Source organism: Emydura macquarii, unplaced genomic scaffold (genome assembly GCF_026122565.2).
Source record: "Emydura macquarii macquarii isolate MOO-44397 ecotype Brisbane River unplaced genomic scaffold, CSIRO-AGI_Emac_v2 contig_1477, whole genome shotgun sequence".
NCBI classification, from domain to species: domain Eukaryota; kingdom Metazoa; phylum Chordata; order Testudines; family Chelidae; genus Emydura; species Emydura macquarii.
The window spans coordinates 21,494,417-21,517,231 of NW_027131614.1; the positions used below are offsets into that span (position 1 = coordinate 21,494,417).

The window sequence follows — 22,815 nt, forward strand, 5'->3', positions numbered from 1 at the left end:
TCGACGTATTAAGACTAACTTCCCATCAATGCAGCGCTACGCCACTTGAGAACACGGTTCCCATCAGCGCAGTGCAGTGAAGACGGCGCACAGAAGAGAAGCAGAAAAGTCGGCGGGAGTTACGCAAGTTTTTTGCGTAGCTTGCGTAACTCCGGTCAACAGCTGCCAAATCTGGGAGGTAAGTGTAGACAAGCCCTTAGGTTCTGTTACCTCATCTGCAAAATGCAGGTACTAATACTATGTTGCAGCCTAGCATAGATATATAAGGTTTTGTTCAGTAAATGTTAAAAAGGGCACAGAAATACCATCAGTGGAAGAAGTTCTCTGTCAGCCCAGTTCATTTCCAAAGCCAAAAGGCTGTTTTGAGGTGGGAGACTGGTAGTATGACTGGAAAATTTAGGGGCAAGTCTAAAAGAGGTTCTTGTGCGCAAATGGTGATTTTTTTTTTGTAACTTTTATAACTTTGACACATCTGACTGACTTTTTTAGATGGACAAGATGTACCTTTTTTGACCCTAGAAATTTAAACCTCTTTCAGATTTCAGGCTCCTCCTCCAAACCACAGAGCTGCTAAAGCTATTCTAAAATAGTTGGAGAAAAACTTTAACATTAGTAAAAGGACTTATTCTTCCCAAATCTGTTTCCTTAAGAGTGGTTGAATTGTTTTTGCTGTAATTTAAAATTGAGCACTTATTTTCACATGGGGTGCTAATAAAATAAATGTGACGTTCCCTAGCCAATCTGTGTTTAAGAGCTATGATCCAAAGCATTAGGAATTTTGGGCAGTTTTTGGCAATTTGATAAACTGACGTATCTGTCATTTGACAGATGTCTTGGCCGTACTCCCACATTCACCCCAGGCTTTCCAAAGAAAGTTTCTTCTGGGAAGGAAATTTCAGAAACTTACTGAGAATTGGTTTAGTTTTGGTGAATATGGGTAGGTCAGAATTAGGCTTATAATGGAAAGTTATTCGCATAACTTTAACTGTGAAGAGGTTATCATTTTTCTTCAGTAATGGGAACAAGTGAAATCATTTTATTTTCTTGGCCATATGTAAAGTATTGGTTCATAGGAAAGCTTTAGAGAGTTTCCTCCATCCTTCCCCACATAGATTCTAGGAGTGAAAAGTTCCATTGTTAAAGTTGAAGGCCAGGGAAAGGGCCACTTCTTGACGTTTCTCCTTCCTTCCTTCTCCTGGATCTACATGAATGGGGGATGTGAGGACATGGCCATGAGTTGTCTCTGAAGGTGAAGTGAGAGGGAATTAGCCATGCTATTTTAGCAAAGGAAATGGGAAATATCCACTATTTCAAGAATGCAGAAAGTTATGTTGGTTACAAAAGTAGAGTTTTTGTAGATCGTGTTTTTTTTTATAAAGTATGTTATTTTAGACCAAAGCCAGTCTAGAAAAAAGAAGTGTAAACATGCTAGTTCAGATCAACATGCATCCTATAATAGAAGACTTTTCATCTCCTATTTATTATAAAATGTCATGCAAAGTTACTTAGTAAAAAAAAACAAAACCCTAAAATTAGCTTGTTACTGTCTTAAGTTTTTGCAGTCTCTTATATGATATTACAAGACAGATTCTATAATATAGACTTATTTGAGAATGGAAAAAGCATGTATCTGTAGAATATTTCCATTTTCTTTTATGTTAAATGCAAAATACACAAAGCTAAGTAAGATGAAAGATGCAGGAGAAGTATATTAAAGCAATTCAGACATAATCCATGCTTACGTTGAGTTGACTTTGAAAGGGACTATTATTAACCTGAGCAATATGGAACTTTAAGTATTGATTAAAATATTTCATTTCTCATAGTATTGAGTGTGGCTCAGTATTCAGAAGTTCTGTTCTTCTTTAGTTTTCTAAAATAAACCTGTATCCATTTACTTAGCTGAACAAGACTGTTTGCTTATGAAGTAGTACAAAACAGCATGAGTAAGAGTGAACTGTGGTTCTCAGGTGAACTGTAGTAATAAATTACAATTACATTTCATCTTAATTAAGCTTTAGAACACCTCTGTGTCATAAGGAAGCATTACACCCAGTCTCAATTCTGTGTCTAGCCATTTGACACACTTCAAGACACAAGTCTGGAGCACAGAAATAATTTCTCAGAGAAGTAATACACTTATGAAAATCTGTTAATATTTGAGATTCTTCCTTTTTCCCTCAATGGAGTATGTAGCTACTAAGGATTCCTTCTCACAGTAGCCTAGTCCTAGGATTGTAGTCAACAGTAGGTGATTATTGGATTTGATTTAAAATTTATATGCCTTTTGCAGAAAGTTATAGACAGCCACATTTAAATCTGCCCTTCAGTGTCTGTCAAATTTATTTTTTCTAAGTATTTTCATATTTTCAGCGTATTTGTTAAATAGTTTGAACGTGTGTGTAGTTCTGTATTGTTGATAAATGTTTTTATGCACGTGAATACTTTCAATATATGGCATTTAAAAGTACAGCATCTACTTCACAGTTAAACAATGAAGCAAAAATACATTTTGAGGGTATGGCCATTCAGGTGAATAAGTGAATTTTCAAAAGAGGAGCTTAAATTCAACTAGATTTAAGCTGATGTATTTATATATATTTTTTTAAATATTAAAAAGCACTGCAATGAATTCCCCTTCATTTCTTGTAGGTAAAATTGTAACACTTTGAGGTAATTTTTGGTATACTCCTTTGGGCAAGAGGAGTTATCCTAAATTAAAAAAAAAAAAAAAAAGTCATCTAATTTCTCAAATGAGGCATCTGCCTCTGCTGTCCATAATGTACTAAGTGTAAATTCTTGAACCTGAACATTTTCATCTCCTTTGCTTGCTGCTATGCCTTCCACCTCCTCTGCAACATTGCTGCATCATTTCCACCTTTGCTGAAACATGCATCCTTGTCTTCATCTCCTTTCAGCCTGGTCTCCACAAGTCTTATCCCATCTACACCAGCATGTGTTAAATGCTTTCACCCACTTTCTCACTCATACAAGTAGATTGATTTATATTGTGCCCAATCATTATACACCTTCATTTGCTCACTAATTATTTCAGGTTCTACTCCAAAATTGTTCTGATTGTTTTTAAAAACTTCTATAAATTTTATCCTCTTCCTTGCTCCTTTCTCTTGTCTAGCATTGTCAAGTTCTCTGACCCTTCACACAGTCCCACCACGGTTAGTATAAAATTAACTGTCTCTTCAACTGCCTACCATCTGCAGCAGTTTTCTTAAGCTTCAGTGATGCTCTGTTTCTTGTTATCTCATCTGAAAATATCTTCTTTTTGTACCTCTTAAGTTCTATTTCCCTCTGATAATAACTCTTTAAAACATTTTGGGAAATATTTTGAGAGGCCATACAAAATAAAATTTCATTTATTGTAATTATTATTCTTACTATAATTTTTATATTACAAAAGCACCTGAAATGTGTTATGATTCAATCTCTATCCCAAAAATCTTACATTTTAAAAGGACCAAAGCAAAATACAAGAGGAGAAGAGAAAGTATAACCACAAGCAAAATGGGCAAGATGGTAATAAGAACATGTTGTGTTAGTTTTAATATTTTTGACATTGTTTTGGTTTAATATATGAAATATCTTAATTATGCTCTATCTAAAATGTATATGGCACCATAGCTGGCCAATATTTTATAGTTATCTGCTTTTTCGTTGTTTTCCCAGATGTCCCAAAGCATGTCCTCAGTTTCTTCAAGACATTCTGAAAAAATAGCCATCAGAGAGTAAGTATATTTTTTATTCTCAAATTTTGTCCTTGATATGGATATGTAAATTTTATGTCTTCAATAACAAATGTACAGATAAAGTATGTGGAAGTAATGTGTAGTAATTCTTTTTAGCATCTTACCTCATATCTGTGTCTACAATGAATTTCTTTAGTCATACACCTTTATTAAATTTATGCTTCAGTACAAGCTTTCAGAACACAGTCCATGAGGCTACAAATGTATTTTTAAATTATTTCTATAACTTCATCACCATAATTTGAATTCATTCTCATTTCATGGCTTTCCTATAATGATAAATTTAGTTGAAGATTTCAGCTATTATTTTATGTCCAAGAAATAATTACTCCATTCAGAATAACTCTGCAGTGCTAAAAATATGATCATGTGAATACCTAAGATTACTTCTGAAGATGTCTTTTTTCAAAGAGATGTGTATCATGGTAACTGTTTAGGCAATATTAAAAATTGTTGGGAGCAAATCCTGGACCCACTGATGTCAATGGGCTTTTTGCTATTAACTTCAAATTTCACTGTTGATGTATAAGCAAGATCCTCCTTTTCTTTAAAGCAGGTTATTATGTAGGTTAGTACCCACTTCTGATAATCTGAGTTCATGTGTTACCTATAATAATGTGAGGTAGAAAGGGGTGTTTCATGTTGTGTGCCAAGTAATTTTATTGTCATTAAGAACAAGCAATTGCAACTAAGTGTGACTATTATTATTAATCAAACGGAAGTCTGAGTGATATTGGATCTGAACTAGAAGGTTCCTCCTTGATGCAACTCTGTAGATGTTTTTTCTTATCTGTCTTGATTTATAGAGACATTGAGCAGAGATGAGAAACTGCATTGAGAGTACTGCATGGAATTGAAAGATATGAGCAGGGAGTGCTGCTTGTTTGTTTCCTCAATTCAGTGAAGCTTTTGACCCCGCTCTGCCCTCTTGATTTCTTGGAAGGAGGAAAACACCTCTTTCAGACTGGATTCATATCTGCTGTCATCCTTTCACTGGCTCATGGGTTGGTCTTAGTAATATCTTCAGCTCATGAACAAGTAGTCTGTTAATTCATATATAGTATACATTTAATTATCTGTTCCTGTGGCAGGAAATTTTCAGCATCTTCAGAGTTTTAATTATTTTTTTTATTTAGTCCATGTTCTTAAAAATTGCTCAAGTTCCATCAGAGCTTAATAGGAGTTGAAATTTGACTTCAAATGGGTCCATACAGCCTTATGTCAGATATAAAAGTTTTCCAGTTCTCCACATTGTCTTTTTAATCGTAATTGTTAAAGAGGGTCTTCAAAATTAAATAGCCATCCAAGAAGGCATGGTCTGTTCTTCTTAACAGTACTTGCAAATCCTTATCTTTCTGAGTTTGGAAAGGAATTTGCTTAACTAAATTACTAAATTCCCCACTTAATATAAATATTCTGTACTCATTGCTGTGCAGTTATAACAATGTCATTGGACTTGATATTGGTATATAAGACATCTTGCTTTTAACATAGCAATGGCACTAGACCGTTTTTACATTAGAAGATACTTGCATTTGAACGCAAATCATTTGCAAATGCACATCTCAAAAAAGGGTCTCAGTCTTTTTAGCATCTAAGAAAAAAGCATTAAACAAAGTTTTCACCTTTAAATAGGAACATGAATTTAAAAATGCTGGGCATTAAATGAGGATGTTGCTATAATAGGCATCACAGAAACATGGGACAATAATCAAAGGGACACAGTAATACCAAGGTACAAAATACATAGGAATGACAAAGTCATGCTGTTGTGGGACTGATACTATATGTGAAACAAAGCATAGTCAAATATAGTAAAAATCTTAAATGACTCAGACAGTACTATTGAATCTCTGTGGATAGAAATCCATTCTTGAAGAATAGGAGTATAGCAGTAGGAATATACTAGCGACCACCTGACCAAGATCACGATAGTGATTGTGAAATGCTCAGGGAGATTAGAGAGGACATAAAAATGAAATCACACATTATAATTGGGTTTTCTAACTATCTCCATATTGATTGTGTAGATGTCATGTCGGGACCGAATGCAGAGAGAAAATTTCTAGACATCATTAATGACTGCTTCTTGGACAAGCTAGTCCTAAAACTCATAAGGGAAGAGGCAATTATTGATATAGTCCTAAAGTGTGCTCAGTATTTGATCCAAGAAGTGAATATAGCTGAACTGCTCGGTGATAGCAACCATAATGTAATAAAATTTAACATCCTCATAGGGGGCAAGGTACAAAGACACCTACCACAGTAACATTTAATTTCAAATGGGGGAACTACACAAAAATTAGTAGACTAGTTAAACGGAACAGTCACAAGTGAAATGCCAGCAAGCCGCATGGAAATGTTTAAAAAACATCATAATAGAGGTTCAAACTATATGTATACCCCGAATAAAAAAAACAAAAGAGTGAGGACCAAAAATGGCTAAGAAGAGTAAAAGAGGCAGTTGGAGACACAAAGACTTCCTTTAAAAATTGGAAATCAAATCCTACTGAAGAAAATAGAAAGGAGCATAAACTCTAGCAAGTCAAGTGTAAAAGTATACATAGGCAGGCCAAAAAAGAATTTGAAGAGCAACTAGTGAAAGACACAAAAATGAACAGCAATTTTTTTAAATATATCAGAAGCAGGAAGCTACCAACCAATCAGTGGGTCCACTGGACGATTGAGGTGATAAGAGAGTACTCAAGGAAGACAAGGCCATTGTGCAGAGACTAAATAAACTCCATGCATCACTCTTCACTGTAGAAGATATGATGGAGATTCTCAAACCTGAGCTGTTCTTTTCAGGTGAGAAATGTGAGGAGCTGTCCCAGATTGAGGTGTCAGTAGAGGAGATTTTGGAGCAAATTGATAAATTAAACAATTATAAGCCTGCAGGACCAGATGGTATTCACCCAAGAATTCTGAAGGAACTGAAATATGAAATTGGAGAACTAAATGTAACCTATTGCTTAAATCAGTCTCTGTAGCAGATGACTGGAGGATAGCTAGTATAATGCCAATTTTTTAAAAAGGCTCCAGAGACAATCCTGACAATTATGGGCCAGTAAGCCAAACTTCAGTACCAGGCAAATTGGGTGAAACTATAGTAAAGAACAGAATTATCAGACACACAGATGAACACAGTATTTTGTGGAAGAGTCAACATGACTTTTATAAAGGGAAATCATCCCTTACCAACCTAATAGAAATCTTTGAGGGTGTCAACAAGCATATGGACAAGGGTGATCCAGTGGATATAGTGTACTTGGACATGCAGAAAGCCTTTGACAAGGTCCCTCTCCAAAAGTTCTTAAGCAAAGTAAGGAGCCATGAGATGAGGAAAGGTCCTCTCGTAGATCAGTCTCTCATTAAAAGATAGAAAATAGAGAATTGGAATAAGTGATCATTTTTAACAGTGGAGAGAGGTAAATATTTGCATCCCCCAGGGATCTGTATTGGGACCAGTGCTGTTCAACATATTCATAAATGATCTGGAAATGGGAGGTGACAAATGATACTAAATTACTCAAGATAGTTAAGTCCAAAGTAGATTGCAAAGAGCTATGAAGGGATCTCACAAAACTGAGTGACTGGACACAAAAATGGCTGATGAAATGCAATGTTGATAAATGCAAAGTAATGTACATTGGAAAATGTAATCCCAACTACACATACAAAAAGATGAGGTCTAAATTAGCTACCACCACTCAGATCTTGGAGTCATTGTGTATAGTTTTCAGAAAACATCTGTTCAATGTGCAGCACCTGTCAAAAAAGCTAATAGAATGTTAGGAACCATTCAGAAAGAGAGACATAATAAGACATAAATATCATAATACCACGATATAAATCCATGGTTCATCCACACCTCGAGTACTGTGCACATTTCTGGTCACCTCATCTCAGGAAAAATATATTTGAATTATAAAAAGCCCAGAGAAGGGCAACAAAAATGACTAAAGATATGGAACTGCTTCCATATCAGGAGAGATTAAGAATACTGGGACTGTTCAGCTTGGAAAAGAGAGTGAGAGGGGATATGGTAGAAGTCTATAAAATCATGAATGGTGTGGAGAAGGTGAATAAGGAAGTGTTATTTATCCCTTTACGTAACACAAGAACCAACAATATCCAATGAAATTAATAGGCAGTAAGTTTAAAACAAACAAAAGCAAGTACTTATTCACATAATGCACAGTGGATATTGTGAAGACCAAGATTTGGATTCAAAAAAGAATTAGGAAAGTTCATGAAGGATAGGTCCATCAACAGCTATTAGCCATTGTGGTCAGGGACACTACCTCATATTCTCAATTTCCGTAAACCTCCAACTGCCAGGAACTGGGACTGAATGACAGGGGATGGATCATTCAACAAAATGCCTATTTCTGATCACTACCTCTGAAGCATCTGGCACCAGCTGCTGTAGGAAGACAGGATACTAGACTACATGGACCATTGGTCTGACCCAGTATGGCCATTTTTATGTGCTTGATCTGTTAAACAGTAATAGAAGGGAACCAGCTCTACTAGTGCAATATGAGCATTGCAAATATTTGTAATAAAAAATAAAAATACGAAGTGAGTGCTGTACTTTTTGTATTCTGTGTTGTAATTGAAATCAATATATTTGAAAATGTAGAAAAACATCCAAAAACATATATATAATAAATTTAAATTGGCATTCTATTATTGTTCAACAGTTTGATTAGAACTGCAATTAATTGTGACTATTTTTTTAATCTACTTAATTTATATTGAGTTAATAGCTTGATTTAACTGAAATTAATTGACCGTTCTAATAACTGCATTAATGCGAAAGGTGATAAAGTAATTTAAAATATATTTAAATGTGTCCAGCTACATGTGTATCAGCTCATGCTGTTATAATGATTTCTGAAGGCCAGCCTTTTGAATCCTACCTTCAGAAATTAATTGGACTATGAATAATACTAAAAATCTCTTTTTATCCTTTTTCATACATTTTATGTGCCTGGGATAGAACTGAACTTGTATGTAATAAATGGCCTTAACATTTTTTTAGGTTTAAGGTGTTTTTCTGAATTTCACAGACTCCAGATATTTCACATTTAAAAAGGAATTTTCCAGTTCTTTTTATTGCAGAGATTTTTTTTCTGTAAGAGTCCCTTTGCTATCTCCCTGTGAATTATGGACCATTGTATAAAGAGGTCTGTAGCACAACAAAATATAGGAGCAGCAGCTACAGTGGTATGAGCTCCATAAGTCTATGTATACATTTACCAAATAACTAGAAAAGGCCCTGTCTCCTTTGAAAATTGCAAAGACTGTTGATTTAGAATAATAGAAATGTAAGGTTGGAAGGGATCTTGAGAAATCAATAAGTCCAGTGCACCCCCTTTTCCCCCATTCTGTGGTGGGACCAAGTAAACCTTAGACCATCCATGACAAGTGTTTGTCTAAACTGTTTTTAAAATCCTCCAATGATGGGGATTCCACAACCTTTCTTGGAAGTCTATTTCAGAAATTAAAACTACCCTTAGAGTTCAAAAGTTTTTCCCAATATCTAACCTAAATCTCCCTTGCTGCAGATTAAGCCTGTTACTTCTTGTCCTACCTTCAGTGAACATGATGAAAAATTGATAACCGTCCTCTTTGTAACAGCTCTTAGCATGTTTGAAGTCCCCTTTCAGTCTTTTCTTTTTAAGACTAAACATGCCCAACTTTTTAATCTTACCTTATAGATCAGGCTTTCTAATCTTTTTATCATTTTCGTTCTCCTCTGGACTCCCTCCAATTTTTCTTCATCTTTCATAAAGTGTGGTGACCAGAACTGGATTCAGTACTCCAGCTGAGGCCTCCCCAATGCCAAGTAGCCAATTACCTCCCATGTCTTACATACAACATTCCTGTTAATACACCCCAGAATATTAGCCTTTTTCACATTTGCATCACATTGTTGACTCGTACTCATTTTGTGAACCACTATAACTCCAGCTCATTTTCAGCAGTACTGCATAGCCAGTTATTCCACATTTTGTAGTTGTGCATTCGATTTTTCCGTCTTGATTGAAATACTTTGCACTTGTCCATATTGAATTTCATCTGCTTGAATTCAGACCAATTTTGCATTTTGTCAAGGTACTTTTGAATTCTTATCCTGTCCTCCAAAGTGCTTACAACCTCTCCCAGCTTGGTGTCATCTGCAGATTTTATAAGCCTATACTTTCCACTCTATTATCCAAGTCAGTAATGAAAATACTGAATAGTAGTTGACCTGGACTGACCTTACTAGATATACCCTCCAAGTTTGAGAGCAAACAATTGATAACTACTCTGAGTACAGTCTTTCAACAAGTGCACCCACCTTATATTAATTTCATATAGATCACATTTCCCTAATTTGCTTATGAGTATGTCATGTGGACTGTGTCAAAAGACTTATTAAAATCCAGATATATCACAACTACTACCTTCCCTCTCCCCCCATCTGCTAGGCCAATAACCCTAATAAAGAAGGAAATTAGTTTGGTTCAGCATGATTTGTTCTTGACAATTCTGTCCTGGCTATTCTTTATAAAACTATTATTTGCCAGGAGCTGACAGATTGAGTGTTTAATTTATTGCAGTATCTTTCGTAGATTAGGGTTGGAAGGGACCTCAGGAGGTCATCTAGTCCAACCCCCTGCTCAAAGCAGGATCAACCCCAACTAAATCATCCCCACCAGGGCTTTATGAAGCTGCACCTAAGAAATCTCTAAGGATGGAAATTTCACCACCTCCCTAGGTAACCGATTCCAGTGCTTCACCACCCTCCTCATGAAAAAGTTATTCCTAATATCCAACCTAGACCTCCCCCACTGCAATTTGAGACCATTGCTCCTAGTTCTGTCATCTGCTACCATTGAGAACAGCCTAGTTCCATCCTCCTTGGAACCCCCTTTCAGGTAGTTAAAGGCTACTATCAAATCCCTCCTAATTCAAGCCTAGTTCCCTCAGCCTCTCCTCAAGTCATATGCTCCAGCCCCCTAATCATTTTTGTTGTCCTCTCTTGGACTCTCTCCAATTTGTCCACATCCTGTCTGTAGTGCGGAGACCAAAACTGGACACAGTACTCCAAATGTGGCTTCACCAGTGCCAAATAGAGGGGAATTATCACTTCCCTCGATCTGCTGGCAATGCTCCTACTAATGCAGCCCAATATGCCGTTAGCTTTCTTGGGAGTAAGGGCACACTGTTGGCTCGTATCCAGCTTCTTGCCCTCTGTAAGCCCCAACTCCTTTTCTACAGAACTGCTGCCTTGCCAATCGGTCCCCAGTCTGTAGCAGTGCATGGGATTCTTCCATCCTAAGTGGAGGACTCTGCACTTGTCCTTGTTAACCTCATCAGATTTTTTATGGCCCAATCCTCCAATTTGTCTAGGTCACTCTGTATCCTATCCCTACCTTCCTGGGTACCTAGCTTAGTGTCATCTGCAAACTTGCTGAGGATGCAATCCACCCCATCCTCCAGATTATTAATGATCTTTCCATGTATCAAAGGTAGTCTGATTGGTCTATAATTCCCCAAAGTCCCCTTTTTAACAACAGCTACTATGTTTGCCCTTCTCCACTTGTTATTTTAAAAACAAGTTATTTAAACGGGTTTTTATATCAGCTTCCTTTAAAAGGAACGGAGGAAGGAATCGTGTTTTTTATAAGCTCAAGGAAGATTGTAAAACATGTATTTATCTGAAAGACAGTGACATAATGTTTGACAGTGTCACATGCTTAAACAAATTTCAGTGAGAATTCTTCCTCTTTAGGGATTTATCACCACTGAAACTTTACCAAACCCTTTTTTATTTGTGCAGCAAATTGGAAATATAATTGTACAAGTTATCAAATTTAAGCTACCTGAACTTGAGGCCACCTTTTTACTTATAGTCTGAGTCACACACAAAATGAATAAAGCTTTGATCATAGCAAAAAGGTGTGTTTAATCATGATCTGAGTGGAGGGGTAAGATTTATTTGACTGATCTGCTGTAACATGTCTTTTTTAATGTGATAATTGTGACTGTCCTAGTTCTAAAAAATAAAATAAGCACTAATAAAGACAAGCAAAAGGTTAAACCACTGGAAATAAGAAATTTATGGATGGTACCTATTAAGTGCTTTTTGAACTGGTGTCTTAAGGACTCTGCATTTCTATACTCTTTCACAGTGCAGGTGACATATGGCAGCCCTCTTGATCATCTGAAAAAACCAGTATTATTCTGGTATGAGCAAATGCCTATAGGCATCCTCTCGTGGCACGATACTTACTTTCTACTTGTTACCTTCAGTTTCTTCAAGCCTCACTCATTGGTTATTAAGACGTATTTGTCACTTGGAACAGGTGTCTTCTAAAGAAAAGTGATCCTAAAACTTTAGGTTATTAAAACTTTACACAAAAACTTTGTAGCTTTCTTGTTTTCTCCTGGAGTCAGAGAAAAAGAGGAGACATTTGAGAAGTTTTGCAATATAAAAATATGGCAGCTGATGCTTTTTCTTTTCAGGACCTCAAAGTATTTTTTCACTGGTCTTTGGAAAGGTCACAAATGTTTATGCCCTTGTATGTCCCGATCCAGCTAAGCACATAATGCGTTTAGAGTTAAGCATGTGAGAAGTCCCATCAGTGGCTTAGAACCCATCAATGGGATTTTGCATTTGCTTAAGGCACAGAGTGTTCAAAATCTTCAGTGTCAGGTCCATATAATGTTACAATAAGCAATATCATATGTGTAAATAAGTACTGTAGCTGAACTTACAAGGAATGTCATAATTTACATCTATGAATGTGGAACTAGAATTAAATTTTAGGCATAATCTTTTTGGGTTTAAAAAAAATTAATATATGCACTGTGTAACTGATTATTTTAAGAACCACAGTAGCATCTTTAACTTCAATTGCTACTAATGTCAAGTTTCTTGGGGGAAGGAGGGTTTGTTTGTTTGTTTGAGAAGTAGAAAACTTTTTTTAAACCAGTAAGTAGCATTTTTGTTTACACATGTGTAAATTAAAAGCAACCTAACTGTCTTTCAGATTTAAAAACTAAAACTATTCAAAGCTTAAACTTTGTGTGCTAGATTTCATGCAGGTGTGATTTCTTTTCACCATGAAAATGTAAAAATAAATTTCCATGCCAAAAGTATTATTACAATACTAAGAGCACAGACTGTTCAAAGAATATTTGTGCAGTAGTTGGTTATACTAGACCACTTGTCTTGTAAATGCTTCAAAAGTTGATAATACACAAAACTTTTTGTCCCCTCACAATGTATTGCTATGACCCAAGGACCTCTTGATGCCAACTGGCAGAGGGCACAGGGCTGCATATGGATAGAAATATCCCCTGGGTTCACCAAAACAATGTCATGTAAGGTCTCTAATGAAAGCCTATGTTACACTGGTCATCATAATCATTGTCTGGAAAACATGTGAGGAGTTATGTATTCATGCTGAAAATTATGTTCTCTAGGTCTTGTAGTTAAAGGCAGGTCACTCAAATGTAGCACACCTTGAGACAAACTTCTCCAGACGGGACGTGGGAGACACTTATCTCCCTACTGAACTATTGTGTGTCTTACAATAGAAGTCTATTAGCATACTGAGGCCTAGTCAATACATGTCGCATAGGAATGTGAAATATCCATACCTCTGAGAGATGCAATTAAACCTGATATAGACTGTGCTAACTTGGTGGGAGAACCCCTCCTGTCAGTGTAGATAGTGTCTTCAGTAAAGCACTACAATGGCACAGTTGCGTTTTAAGTGTTGACAAGCCTTGAATCAACTACTAATGAGGAGCTTGTGGAGACTTCAAAAGATCAGGTGAAGGTCAAAGGTCTGCTCTGAAGGGGTAGATACATCCTGGCATCCTTCAGTCTTCAAAGACAAGCTGCCAGCAGATTTGATATTATGAAAGGGGGAATCTCCGTCATCCTGTTTGAAAAAACTGGGAAAAAGGCTTGAGGTAAGCTATCCTACAGGAGATAGGGTCTTATGAGTTAAGGTTAGGCTCTAGAAAGCATGTTACAATTTTGTTTTATGTAATTATTTGTTTCCAGTATTCTTACTTACTGTCATTTGAATCTCTATTCTTTATAGTGAAGGCAAGAATAAGTTTATCATTAATGTATCTAAATGCTGTGTGTTAAGCAGAGTGATGATCCTCAGTTGAATTATGTAAGCTGATTTGCGCTATTCCTTTGGGAATAGAGGATGACCTGAAAGTTCTGTGAATGTTCAGTGGAACAGGGGCTGATCTCTCCAGTGGAATGGTCGAAAGTTGGTGTGTGCCTATTGCTGACCTGTATAGAGAGAGGGAGGCCTGGAAAGTAGTGCTTGTATTGCCAGAGGCTGGTGGAGTTAAGGAGCTGATCCACAGCAGGGATAGACAGGACTCCATCATGCTTACAGCACGTGGTAACAAGGTGCCTCACAACCATGGGAAGCATCACAATTGCTTGCGTAAAACTTCTTACAAAAAAATTGGTTTGAAACAATTCGTAGGAGAAAAAAGAGGCACCAAAACATTTTTTTAATAACCATCAGGAATTGGCACTATCCTCATAGGAACTTGAAACTGCATTAACTGGTGTTACAAAATGTACGGCTATGCATAAATTCTAAAATGTGTTTCAAACAGTGATAAGTAATGTGTGTAATGCTTGAAAAAAGTTCTTTAGCAATCAGTGTAAATATTTAGTACTATGTTTTTATATATTGCTGTTAAGTAGACTTATTTTATCCAGTTTTCAGGTTGGGGATTTGGTTCTCATTATCTTGGACGAACGCCATGACAACTATGTATTATTTACTGTTAGTCCAACGTTGTATTTCTTACATTCAGAGTCTCTTGCTGCGCTGGATCTCAAACCAGGTGAGTGTGGTAAGTGTCAGATAACTCTATGGAGCATTATGTTCTTGTGTACTTAAAATGATCTTATACTCCTACATTTCTTAACAGCTGTTTAATTATTACATAAATGTGTATGTTTTAGCTGTAGACCTAATGTATATGTGTAGCGAAAGTTGTAGTTAATCTTTCATTGAGATTTCCGCTATAGCATCATACAGTAATTTCTGAAAAGTATCTTTTAGGCAGAACTTATCCAAATTACATTTTGTCACAGAAGTTAATACTTTGGACAGTGACTTACTCTGTTTAAAAAAAAAAAAAAAAAAAAAAAAAAAAAAAGTTAAGACTATATTTCTGCATATACACATGCACATTTTATACACATGCCATATGAAATTACCATTAGATTTAGTCATGTTGTTATTTATAGTACTAAAATAACTACAAAATATTGGTGATGGGTCTGTCTTTGTGCTGCTGTTTATTGTGCATTTCCTTAATTGCATGTGGTGTTAATTCCTATGTAAGTACACAAGGTCACTGGAGAGGCTAAGATTTAAATTTTTTGTTAATATAAAGAAATTAAATATGGAAACAGTGCATCATTTTGGTTACAATTGTGTACACTCAAGTCAGGCAATGCAACAGTTAGGATTTTATAGTAATCTTAACTCTACCTACAATGCGCATGCTATACCATATACTTTATCTTAATATAACTGTCTTCTCTTAGATATGTATGTTCCTCTCCCATCTTGAGAGTTTTTGTAATGAGGAGTTGCACAGATATATCTGAAGATAAAATTGTGGTCTTAGCCCATTCTAGAGCCTTGAACTTCTGCCTGTGCTGTAGAAGGAATCAGCTTTTTTTTTTAAAACAAGGACTCAGTTTTATTCAAGGGCATTTTCCTTCCAGGCAAAAAAATCCTCTGCAGCATAGATGGAATTTAATGGACCTGTATTTCCAGTGTGAGAGAATTAAGAGAGAACCATAATTTTTTGTTTCCTGATTTTTAAATGCCTACATTTGCTGCTGCTGTTTCTCAACCCAACGTAAATGAAGTTCAGCAGGACTCAAATTCTTACAGGAAAATATTTGCTTTAGATCCAAGGTTCCCAAACGTTTTGCCAGCGGGACCCCATTTTAGTGAATTATTTCCTTCCAGGGCCCAGACAGCATGGAAGATGACATTTTGTAAAGCAAAATGGTGTCCGGCATGTATCGTGACCTTGCACACGCTGTCCATGCAAAGTCATACTGTGTAGAACAAAATGGCATCTTCTGCACACTGGGAATCTCTGCAACCCCATCTGCTGATGGTGCGACTGCATTTGGGGATGCAGCCTACAGCCGGGAAACTGCTGCTTTAGATACAGTTAATTGTGCTCCAAGTTTAGGGAAGCAGGAGTGCTTGCTCTGTTTTTTCAGTGTTACAGGGTTTTTGTGGAGTACTTGTTGCAGTTCTCCCTCAATAAAGCTTAGGAAACTGCAGTTTCCTTGCTGTTTGAAGTGAATAAACACAAATACCAATGTGCCTGTTTTGTTTTGTGTGCTGCTATGATATGCAGTACATGAAATAAGTGTTAAAAGTAAACTTTTAAATAAGCTATTTCATTAAAAATCTTTTCTGCACACAAAACGTCATGGCCTCTCAAAACCTGTTCCCTGTGCCCTCAGTTTCAGATGCAGTCAACGTTACCAAGGGCATGTTTTAAAAGATTGTTTAGTATTCCTTTCCTAATCTGTTCATAACGGTTTCCACAAGCATCAGAAAGAAAGCTGCCACCATAGACCATTTTCTCCATTAGCAAACCATGGTAGAGAATTATGATGAATTATGCTAGTAACTGTTTGTTAGTTAGAAAAATAATTACATAATTCCCAAAAGCCCACCAAACTCTTATGAAGTACAGAGATTGTGCTGAAAAACCGGGACAGATACATTGTGTATTTCTTTGAACTCCCACGTCAAGTACAAAACAGAAGGCATCCTTAACAATGGCATTGCAGTGGCACAAGTGTAATTAAGAAATATAAAATAAGGCTAATGGAACTGATGCATCCAAACAAACATGTTTTCCCTCCAGTTCATTTTGATAGCTGTTGGTTTACACATACAAGGTCAACAAAGAGAGAATGTTAAGGAGTATATAATTATGAGCATAAACTTATCGTTTAACTTTTTCAAATTTGAAGATATTTTATTTGTGTAATTGTAGGGTATGTACAGGATCCCCATTCCCAATAATTTACTCATTTAAAATGTGGAGAGATGGTAATCTCTCTTGATGGTTCAGGTCGCTAGACACTTTACAGAAAAGGACCCTATTTGTGCATATTGACTTCTGACATGTTTTTATAAACCAGGTATTTAGTGTTTCTCAGCATTGGGAGTGGTCTATCTCCCTTTGGGTAGATATGAGTAGTCTAGTATGACTATGTCAGGAGAGAGGAGCAGTGAGGCAAGGAAAGCTCCATGACCCTGGATACTCGCACACTTGCAAACACAGCCAATGTAAATTGGCATGCAGCTCCTTCTGCACGCCAATCATCCTTACCTTTTCCCTCAACAGTTTCCAGTGCATCTGGCCAAAGTAGTATCTTATGTGTATGGTACATTGAACTCAGGCAGCAGCCCACCAACCCTAACTTCTCTAACAGATTTTTTCAGAAAAGAAAAAGGTTGTGAAAAGGAGGAGGAAACAGAAAAGGGAGGTAAGGGAGAATGGGTGGGGAAAAAGGGAAATGAGGGTAAACAGGCTATACTTGAACATGCTGCAAGAGATACAGTGAGGTGGAAAGGTGTCCCCATCCTCAGTCAATTACAAGGAGGGCTCCAACAAAAAACAAATTTGATGCACACACAAACATCCTTTAAGCTTCTCATTTTGAAATTTGTTATGGTTCTTCTCAGGCCAGAGATAATTTTTAAAGTATGGATGAAACACATGATGTACAGGGTATTGAAACTTTATTAAAAGTGATTTGAGGAAATTGATCTTTCCGTTTTCTGTCTGAATTTGGCAAATAAAGATGGCAAAATAAAAGTAGTATGACTCAAAACGTGGAGAGGAGGTTGTGCACAGATTCACTTTTTTAAAGTTTAGTTTTAAATTATTAGGCATAAATTTAATAGCTGCTAGGAGTGCTGTGAAGTTTGGTGACAGGCACAATAATAAAGCATTTAACAAAGGAAATAAATGGAGGGTGGTTCTTGCCTATATATTGATCTATAAGCACACTGCTACTGCTACACGCTTATGGTAATCTCTTAAAATGATTGCTATGTTCCTTGAACACATTTTAACATCAACTAGTGAAGTCAACCTCTTGTACCTTCCCTTCCCTTCCCTTCCCTTTCCTTTCCATTGTCCCCTTTCTACCTCCAAAGTGACTTCTCCGCATCTTGCACATCCTGTTGCTTGGGCACCTGCAAAGCCTGCGTCTTGGACCCACAAATTTGGAAGAACTAGACGTGTAAAGCATAATCTCTACTTTCCTTTTGCAAAATGTTTCCAACCAGTTTCCTTACAAAAAGCGCCCTTGAAAATGTAAACTGAGTGCTATCCTTCAGTGCTTGGGTTGAAAGAAACAAGCACTTGGGCTCCACTAGGCAGTAGGAGGCTGGTGAAAACGAGAGATCACTCATTCATCCCCTCATGCAATTTTATATGAAACAAGTTAAGTTTGGGATAAATTCTAAAGAACCATAATATTACTGTGCTTTTCCCGTATCTACAGATCGGCTATGAGCATAATGGTATGATTGTGATGGACAGTAATCAAGATGTACCTTGGTGCAGAAATTTATCATTTTAGGACTCCCAAAAATGTTGAGTCTGGATCTGCCCTTTGACATTCAGGCATGCACATCTACTTCTCCCAGTAATATTAATCCCTCACTGATCCACCTACTATACTGAACATAGTTTATTCAATCCTGTGTTAATCCACCTTTGCTTATCGTGAGAGATGGGATTAGGTAAACTCTGAAACTGATTGCCAGTTTCTGCAGTATTGCAAAACTCTGGTTTTAGGTGTGTTAAACTTCTTGTGTCAGGGAAAGCTAAGATTTTCTCACTATTTTTGTCTTTACTAATAAAGATTATCTCCCTTTGTTCCCAATAAAACAAAAGCCTGGCTGCCCTCAGCAAAGATGGTACATCACTGTTCATGTTTGGGCCAGATAAGTGACAGTGAGGGGTCATGGGAATATGGAAGGGGGTAAGGAATGAGCACCTTGGCTGAGGTCTTGGGGGTATGAGCAGTAGGCAATATGAAGAGATGAAAGGCTACTGCTGCTAAAGAATACTAGTCAGGTAGTTCACAGTTGGATCCAAATTATTTGTAATGGTAGTTAAGGTTTTGCAATCCTATAATATTAATTACAACTGTATTTTGATTTTTATTTGAAGTATCATTAAAAACCAGTTTTTGTTTGATTTTAATATTCCTCTATAGAGTGCACAGCCCAGACATTGATGCACTGAGCTAGTTCATGAGAAATCAGAAGTGAGCTAGTCTATTTTCATTAACTAAACTGAGAGAAATGCAAAATATAAAACAGCATAGATGCTGAAAAATAAATTTGATTTTTAAACTCTTCAAATTGTATTAATCTCAAGTGGTGGTAGTAATGTACAGTAAATACTTTAGTAATGATTTTGTATCTGTAACTCATTGCACCCCTTAGTTTCTTTGTTTTATAAGTAAAGAAAAACTGTAATTGATATATGTAACTACTGCACATATACAAATAAAAACTACTACATCTAATTCTAAGAGTTGTAACATACATAATGTAATATTTCATATGAAATACTAAAGACATACAAATTCACAGTCTTCCTTATATGCTGTGATTTTACTGATGGATCTGGAGTCCTTCATTCTGCATTCTAGTCCTACCCCAAAAAGGCAAAATCAAAGTGGGGGATTGATATAATGTAGAGATATCCCAACTATGCACCTGATGCAGAAGCTGCATGGGGGAATGATAGGGTAAGAACTCTACACACCAGAGGATCAGTCTCATTATAGTGACTGTTTCAAGGCTGTATATGCTCTCAATATAGCCAGGATTAGCTTGCAGCATGGCTCAAAGCATATGCAATGGAATACCTAGCCAAATGAAGTTAAATGACTTCCAAGGCTACATAATGAATCAGTTGTAGACCCTACATTAAAAATGAGTGATTCCTGGCTTCCAGTCTAATGCTCCAACCACTAGATACACTGCTTCTCATAAATACACCAGTTTGAAAAATTATTGTATGCATTGTGTGCATGTCATGTGAGCTGTTACTTTAGCTCCTTTTTTCAGGTTTTTCTTCACAGTGATGACTGACAGTTTGAAAAAAGTAAAATAATAACACTTAGCATTTTTGTAATGTGAATGCAAAATGAGCATGTTTCTCCTAGCTGTTGTAGTAATATAGATGCACTTAAATTGTCTTCATGCACAGTTTTGTTACCAATTTGTCCCGTTACAGTTGTTCTAATTTCTAGTTGTCCTGCTTCTAATTCTGTTTTGGTTTTAATATATGTATAAGTTCAACATTTCAGGTAACACTTTAAAAATTACTACTACTTATGAAATCTAAGGTACTCCAATGTAAAAGATTATAGCCAAAATTTTCAAACATGTAAGTGGTTGGCCTCTGTGAAAATCAGGCCAGTTTGATGTGTAGGGGGTTAGTTTGCAGCAGCCATGTTTGAAAATGCTGGCCCATCTCTTTGAGGACAGTAATCCATCATGTGTAATTAAAATAAATGATTTGATTTTGTTTAGCTTCAGGTGCATCTAGAAGACCCTGGGTGCTAGGAAAAGTAATGGAAAAGGAATATTGCCAGGCAAAAAAGGTAAGGAAATATAAATATGTAATGATTAAAAATCAATATACAAGGAAAATGGGTCCAGTTTCTGTTACCCTTACTCAGGTTCAGTACTATCTTCTCCTCAAGTAGTCCCACTGAAATGAATGAGACTGCTTATGGAGTAAGGTTCTACTCAGCATGAGTAAATATGATAGAATCTAGCCAATAGTTATTACCAGTGATTGGAAATATTCACATTGGTACATTCCTAACTGAGGGTGTTTATGCTTGCCTTGATGAACTATTTGGAAATGTTCTGTATGCATCAAAAGAGGAATTTGGGGAAGTCATTTGTTCTCTGTAATTTTAGCCATCCTACCTAGTACACTGGCCACTGCTTTGCATCAGCTATTTTGGAGAGACTGCATAAATCAGGAGGAAGATACTCGTTTCTAAATGGCTTTGAGCTCTGAGTTATCAGTGCATTACAGGGCCAGAGGACTAACTCCTGCAGCAGCATAGAGCAGTCAGTGGTGGTACTAGCCAATTAGCACATCTCCCTGTTAATGGTGAGCTATCACTGGCTGGTCTCAGCTGTCAATTCAGACAAATAGGGTTGTGTAGTCAGCCTCCAGGTACCAGTTTTAAAAGAATGCAGAGGGTACAAAAACTTTTGCTCTGAAAAATCTAAGTGAAAGCGGAACAAAATAGAACAACATTTTTGGTATGTAATTTGAAGTAATTATGTTGTTTTTTTCCTTAGGCACAAAACAGATTTAAAGTTCCTTTAGGTACAAAATTCTACCGAGTCAAAGCAGTCCCGTGGAACAAAAAAGTATAACACCGTGGAAACTCAGTTCATTCTGTCTCATTCTTTTCTGGCTTGTCCTTCAGTGCTCATTCATCGCTCCAAGTAGCAGGCCATCTTTTTATACTGAGGTCATGTGACAATATGCTTCACAGATGTACTACTTTTACTTTTTAATGGATTACATTTTAGAAACAAGAATTTCATTAAAATTCCTGGCCCTATAATTGTTCCAGTTTTTTTACCCGGATAACTAGGAATGTGGACCAAAAGAGTTCATTTTCTCAAAAGGCAAACATTGTGCATCATGGCTTATTATTAGCCATGTTAATTGCCTGTTAAATATACATTAGCTCGTATTTAGATGTTAAATGTTAGTTACCATTATTACCAGCATATGTCCTTTTGTGAAATCATTTAAATACTTGCACTCTTTAACAGATTCTTTATAATATGTATAAATTCATCAACTATTTAAAGAGGAGTGTTCATTGCATGCCAATAATCATATAATTTTTCTTCAACATGAATTTGCCTCAGTAGCTGAATAAAGATAACTACTGCATCTTGTTCCATTGCATTAAAATGCCTTTTAATGTTTAAAAAAAATCCTTATAATTTGATGGACTGATCTGAAAATCAGTCACAGGTAAATCTGCAATCTTCAAAAGCACTTTTGATGGATTGATCACATAGATTCTGAAGGGAAGAATCCCTGTGCTGTTAGATTTAAAGTGAGGCACTTGAACCTTCCCAACAACACAGAAGTCTTGTATTAATCTATTTAGAAAAATCATATTGATGAAATTGTATTTCATGGTTGAGTTTCAGGAAAAAACTCATTGTACATTAACCATACAAGAGTCATTTAAGTAACAAATTATTGTAATTGTAAAAGACATGTAGAATTTTAAAACAATAAAGATTTGAACCTGTAAATGTCTGAATAATGTGTGCCTTTTTAAATACCTGATTCATATAGAATACAGTAAGTACTGATGTGATGTCACAGCCTCTCTATTATAGATTATTCATGTACATTTTAAATTAATTAGAAATGCCTGTATTTCTCCAAAAGGAAATAACATTCTGTAATTTTCAGTGTGTATATGGGACTCCTCTTGTAGCAACAAATAGGATTTAATTAAATGGCAATCCATATTTTGTCAACAAATCAGACAAGCAGACATATTATTCAAGTGAATTACTGGTCAAGAAATCTAATTTGTATACTGGTCTAACAAAATCATAATGAACAAATGACACTTTGTTTTTCTGAAGGTAATTTCTTCTTAATGTTTTGTGAAAATAATTAGATGGGTCCAAATCAAAATCTTGGTTCCAAAACATTCACATTTGTGAACACGGGGGGAATTTGAGGTCTGAATTTAGCAAGTAAGTGGGACCTGAGGTTTGCCCCTTAGATTTCAACGTGAAGTTTTTACACAGAGGTATGGGCTCTAGGCAAGAAAAGAAACACACAAAAAGCATAGTAATTTTTCAATCCAGCTGATCCACATTACTATTAATAAGCTCCTAGACATGCTTTTTTATTTATC

The 22,815-nt window shown here is 36.2% G+C and overlaps 1 protein-coding gene across 1 annotated transcript in view; it reads left to right on the top strand.

Annotated features, from left to right (window-relative positions):
• RB1CC1 (RB1 inducible coiled-coil 1) overlaps positions 1 to 22,201 on the top strand; it is a 167,548-nt gene extending 145,347 nt beyond the window's left edge. Inside the window, exons 22-25 of the mRNA XM_067553518.1 lie at positions 3,685 to 3,743; positions 14,524 to 14,651; positions 20,423 to 20,493; positions 21,212 to 22,201. Of these exons, the coding sequence (XP_067409619.1) occupies positions 3,685 to 3,743; positions 14,524 to 14,651; positions 20,423 to 20,493; positions 21,212 to 21,289 (336 nt within the window). The 3' untranslated portion in view covers positions 21,290 to 22,201. The remainder of the gene's footprint in view (positions 1 to 3,684; positions 3,744 to 14,523; positions 14,652 to 20,422; positions 20,494 to 21,211) is intronic.
• Positions 22,202 to 22,815: the final 614 nt, after the last annotated feature.